The sequence below is a fragment of the Hyperolius riggenbachi genome, chromosome 10 (assembly GCF_040937935.1).
Source record: "Hyperolius riggenbachi isolate aHypRig1 chromosome 10, aHypRig1.pri, whole genome shotgun sequence".
Taxonomy (NCBI): domain Eukaryota; kingdom Metazoa; phylum Chordata; class Amphibia; order Anura; family Hyperoliidae; genus Hyperolius; species Hyperolius riggenbachi.
The window spans coordinates 60,999,034-61,005,033 of record NC_090655.1 but is presented as its reverse complement, the minus strand read 5'-3'; the positions used below and the strand labels follow the sequence as shown (position 1 = coordinate 61,005,033).

Sequence of the window (6,000 nt, the reverse complement as noted above, 5' to 3'; positions counted from 1 at the left end):
GCTGCGAATGTCTGCAAATTGAACGTGGCACCCATGCTGCTGCAAAGCTGAATTGATATAGCCATGCCGTGCACAGCTATAGGGATTCGGATATGTGTGTGCGTCGGGTGTTGTGGGGGTTGCGGTTGTTGCCGGGGGGGGGGGGAGGGCACATCCAGATTCCGCATCGGGGCCCAGAGGTTTGTAGCTACGCCACTTCCAACCTAATTACTGAATGTTTTAGACCAGGTCTAAAACAGTACACCAAACCATCAGTAGACTAAAATTCATCAGAAGACTAGTCTAAACTGCTTAGTGAATTGAGGCCATGTACAGTGCTACAGTGCAGTGAAGGAGGCAAAACATTATGGTTAATTTTAGTTTGCTTTTTCAGTTCAGGTACAGCTGTCACCTGATTACTTGCTCCAGTAACTCAGTTTACTTTTCAACTCTCTGGATAAGGAAGCTCATGTTTTTTGTATGTGAGTTGCTTTTATCTGTGTAATTACTAAAATAGCAATACATATATACATAGTATTATTTTTACAGTATTATTATTACTACAACTACTACTACAGTACTACTGTATTATTGTTCATACCGGCCAGAGAGGTCGCTGCTGTAAATAATGAAGGTTCTGTTTAGCGCCAGCAGCGCTTACCTCAGGCAGACTGTACCATTGCCTCGTACTGGGGGGAGTCGCCGGCTGCATACTTATTATCAGCGGTCCCGCTCCTCTTTGGAGTGCTCCGCTTTAACTCTTTGCCTGTATCATATAGTTTCCCTTTCCTAGCGGCAGTCGGTAGGGTTTTTGGCACGCTCAGCAGAGTCTCCCACCCTCCGGACAAGTGGTACGGCCCTCCTCTCCCCCGCTTTTGGTCGCTTCCGCGCTGTGCGGTGAGGGGGGAGGAGGCGGCCGCCATTTTGTTTGCTGGCGGGAGACTCGGAGTAGGAAAGGCCGGGGATAGCGGCGCCCCTCACCGGAACACCGACTGAGGAGGAGGGGCCTGGCCGCAGCCATGTATATCAAACAGGTACCCGTGCTGCGCCTCGGCTTACAGCTGACTGGGGAAAAGAGCTGTCTGTTGTGTCTAAGCATGGGGCGCTTTGCAGGGCATTGTTGTTATTGTGGTGCTACTGCAGCTCCCAGCATAGTAGCTATATGTGTCTGACGCTGCGGAGGCACTACAACTCCCAGTATAGCAGCTACCTAAGTCTGACGCTATGGAGGCACTACAACTCCCAGCATAGTAGCTACATGTGTCTGACGCTGCGGAGGCACTATAACTCTCAGCATATCAGCTACATGTGTCTGATGCTGTGGAGGCACTACAACTCCCAGCATAGCAGCTACATGTGTCTGACGCTGTGGAGGCACTACAACTCCCAGCATAGCAGCTACATGTGTCTGACGATGTGGAGGCACTACAACTCCCAGCATAGCAGCTACATGTGTCTGACGCTGTGGAGGCACTACAACTCCCAGCATAGCAGCTACATGTGTCTGACGCTGTGGAGGCACTACAACTCCCAGCATAGCAGCTACATGTCTGACACTGTGGAGGCACTACATCTCCAAGCATGAGGGGCCACCATGTCTGTTGTCATAGGAACATTACTACTTCCAGTCCATATTATGGAGGCACTACAACTCCAAGCATGAGGGTTCACCATGTCTGTTATCGGAACACTACTACTTACAGTCCCTGATGTTATGGAGGTTGTACAACTCCCAGCATGAGGGGTCACCACAACTGCAGAATGTCTGTTTTGCAGGGCATAGTAGTAATTGTGCTACTGCAGCTCCTTGCATAGTAGCTACATGTGTCTGCTGTGGAGGCACTACAACTCCCAGCATAGCAGCTACATGTGTCTGATGCTGTGGAGGCACTACAACTCCCAGCATAGCAGCTACATGTGTCTGATGCTGTGGAGGCACTACAACTCCCAGCATAGCAGCTACATGTGTCTGATGCTGTGGAGGCACTACAACTCCCAGCATAGCAGCTACATGTGTCTGATGCTGTGGAGGCACTGCAACTCCCAGCATAGCAGCTACATGTGTCTGATGCTGTGGAGGCACTGCAATTACCAGCATAGCAGCTACATGTCTGATGTGGAGGCACTACAACTCCCAGCACAGCAGCTACAGGTGTCTGACACTGTGGAGGCACTTCAACTCCCAGCATAGTAGCTACATGTGTCTGATGCTGTGGAGGCACTACAACTCCCAGCACAGCAGCTACAGGTGTCTGAAGCTGTGGAGGCACTACAACTCCCAGCACAGCAGCTACAGGTGTCTGATGCTGTGGAGGCACTACAACTCCCAGCACAGCAGCTACAGGTGTCTGATGCTGTGGAGGCACTACAACTCCCAGCACAGCAGCTACAGATTTCTGACACTGTGGAGGCACTACAACTCCCAGCATAGCAGCTACATGTGTCTGACGCTATGGAGGCACTACATCTCCAAGCATGAGGGGTCACCATGTCTGTTGTCATTGGAACACTACTACTTTCAGTCCCTGATGTTATGGAGGCACTACAACTCCTAACATGAGGGGTCACCACGTCTGTAGTCATAGGGCCACTGCTACTCTGTAGAATGTGTGTTGTCTTGGGACATTGCTACACTCAATTGCAGATGTTATGGAGGCACTAAAACTCCCAACATGAGGGGTCACCATGTCTGTAGCATGTCTGTTGTCATAGGGACACTACTACTTTGTCTCTGTTATTGAGGCATTACAACTCCCAGCATGAGGGGTGACCACATCTGTAGAATGTCTGTTGTCAAGGAGACGTTCTACTCTCTGTCAGATATTATGGAGGAACTACACTCCCAGCATGAGGGGGTCACCACGTCTGTGGGATGTCTGACATAAGGACACTACTACTCTGTCTCTGATGTTATGGAGGCACTACAACTCCCAGCATGAGGGGTCACCATGTCTGTACAATGTTGTCATAGACATTACTACTGCCAGTCCTACAATTTAACTATGGGGACGCAAGAACCTATTGGCAACATAAGAGCCGCCACATGGGCGCTAGTCTGCTTTAGGGGACCCAACAGGAAACCTCATAGGGAAATTCCAGGAATGTGATTGAGTGGACAGCACTTACTTGAATTGATTTCCAATAGGTTGTAGTAAACTACACCCACACTATTCGGCCAATCACAGTGTTTTGTGCTGTAAGAGGGTACTGTGATTGGAGCACTGTTCCCCATGAGGATTCCTGCTGGGTCCCCTAAAGTGGACTAGCACCTTCACTTGTGATGAGTCAGTAGCAAGGCTGCCATGTCAGCTGTTGTGGAGACCCTACTATTCCCATCATGTAAAAGGAACTTGGGGGGGGGGGGGGGGGGGCCCTCACAAGAGAAACAAGCCTCTTGCATTGGAGTAACTGCATAGATAAGTGTGTTTTGGCATTGCTCTGCACCCGCTACTTCCATCATTCTCATATGGCCATATACAGTACAATGATTTGTATTCACTCTGTACACATGTACAAGGAATGTTGACAGCGCGGCATTGATAATTGATCCCTCAGGCGATAGCGTGGGTGTCCGACACTGTACAGACGCGTCACTGACCACAAGAAGTGTTTTGCTACTGTGCGGGTGGATAGAGATGGGTCCAATAGAGCAAGGCGCATAAGTAGAACCATGCTATGGCTGGACTCAATCTGCCCAGAGTATCACTGGCCAAGGGGTCAAGGGCCGCAGGACACATTAGATTCTTGGCAGAGGTGGTTCTTCTTGACCGCCTTGGCTGAGTTTTATCTAGCATGCGTATAGGGTTTTATATTGGGCTCCTCTTGAGATAGGACAAATATTCTATTCAGTAACCGACCACTACCTAGCCAATAGTGTGTCCTCGGACAAAACCTCCTCCAAGATGGCCTGCTGAGTGCACCCTAAGGTCCTGAGTACACTTTTTTTTGCCTTGCTATGCTGTTCTTTAGCAGTCCACGTCAGTAGGGACATCAGAGAGTGTATAGACTGCACTGCCTGATGGGTACACTTCTGTGCTGCGCTGGAGTATGTTTTGTCAGTGCACTGCTGTGGCATCAAAGAGGAACTGTCGCCAAAATCTTAAAATTTAAAACCCATACAAATGAGAAGTACATTTCTACCAGAGTAAAATGAGCCATAAATTACTGCTCTCCTATGTTGCTGTCACTCACAGTAGGTAGTAGAAATCTGACCTTACCGACAGGTTTTGGACTAGTCCATCTCTCCATAGGGGATTCTCAGCATGGCCTTTATTCTTTATAACTAGATTCCCTGAAAAAGATTTATACAAAGATGCTGGCCAGCCTCCCTGCTCGCTGTACACTATTTTGGCAGTTGGGCGGGGCAACTGCCATTCACTAAGTGCTTTTAAAAATAAAAGAAAACCCTGAGAACTCCCCTGTGAGAAGATGGGCTAGTCCAAAATCTGTTGGTAATGACAGATTTCTACTTCTTATTGTAAATGACAGGAACAGGAGAAAAGTAATTTATGGCTCATTTTACTCTGGGAGAAATGTACCGTATTTTTCGGACTATAAGACGCACTTTTTTTCCCTCAAAAGCGTTGGTGAAAAGTCAGTGCGTCTTATAGTCCGAAGGTGTCCTGTGGAGGCTGCCATCCTTTGTCTCTGATGTGCTCCTTTGTCTCCTTTCCCCCCTCCAACTGTCTCCGATGTCCCGGTGTCCTCCTTTGCAACCCCAGGGGCTCTAATGTGCCTTTGTCTTCCTCAGCTCCCTCCCCATCTCTGATGTCCCGTGTTTCCAGATGTCCTCCCCCACCCCGTGTATCGGTGCCCCCTGTGGCTTAATGTGCTGCCTCTGTCCCCCTGCAAGTGAAATAATTACCATCAGCGTGATCGATGTTGAGTGCGGACGAGCAGGGATTCGGTCCTCCTTCATTCGCAGCTCCAGCTTCAAAGTGCGCCTTCAGGTTGCAGGCACCATGCGGCCAATCAGGAGAGGCGCTGCACGGACAACATCCAATCACTGCTGCCGCTGTTCTAACAGGACGCGATGGTCCCGCGGGCGGGACAAGGCTCTGTCATTGAGCCAATCACTGCACTCGATTGGCTCAATGACAGAGCCTTGTCCCGCCCGCGGGACCATCGCGTCCTCTTAGAACAGCGGTAGCAGTGATTGGATGTTGTCCGTGCAGCGCCTCTCCTGATTGGCCGCATGGTGCCTGCAACCTGAAGGAAGTACTTTGAAGCTGGATCCATGAATGAACGAGGACCGAATCCCTGCTCGTCCGCACTGAGGATCTTCCACATCGTTCTTGCTGATGGTAACGATCTCACCTTAAGGGGGACAGAGGAAGCAAATTAAGCCACAGGGGGACACATCAGAGATGGGATCGGGATAAGGAGGACATCAGAGACATGGGGGAGGGAGGAAAGAAGGAAACCAGGACCTCAGAGGGCGGAGGGGGGGAAAGGATGACAGGCACATCAGAGACATGGGGAGAAGGGAAAGGGGGGCATCAGAGACATGGGGAAGGGAGGAAAGGAGGAAACCAGGACATCAGAGGGCAGAGGGAGGGAAAGGATGACAGGCACATCAGAGATATGGGGGAGAAGGGAAAGGGGGGCATCAGAGACATGGGGAGAAGGGAAAGGGGGGCATCAGAGACATGGGGAAGGGAGGAAAGAAGGAAACCAGGATATCAGAGGGCGGAGGGGGGGAAAGAATGACAGGCACATCAGAGACATGGGGAGAAGGGAAAGGGGGGCATCAGAGACATGGGGAAGGGAGGAAAGGAGGAAACCAGGACATCAGAGGGCGGAGGGAGGGAAAGGATGACAGGCACATCAGAGATATGGGGGAGAAGGGAAAGGGGGGCATCAGAGACATGGGGAAGGGAGGAAAGGAGGAAACCAGGACATCAGAGATGGGGACAGGATGACACGGGGCACATCAGAGACACAAGGGAGAAGGGAAAGAGGGATATCAGAGCCACTGGGGGAAAAGTGGACACCAGGGGACATCAGAGCCAAGGGGAAGGG

At 50.5% G+C, this 6,000-nt stretch overlaps 1 protein-coding gene across 1 annotated transcript in view; it reads left to right on the top strand.

Annotated features, from left to right (window-relative positions):
* Positions 1-866: 866 nt before the first annotated feature.
* SMC3 (structural maintenance of chromosomes 3) overlaps positions 867-6,000 on the top strand; it is a 111,058-nt gene continuing 105,924 nt past the window's right edge. Inside the window, exon 1 of the mRNA XM_068258908.1 lies at positions 867-1,013. Within this exon, the coding sequence (XP_068115009.1) occupies positions 999-1,013 (15 nt within the window). The 5' untranslated portion in view covers positions 867-998. The remainder of the gene's footprint in view (positions 1,014-6,000) is intronic.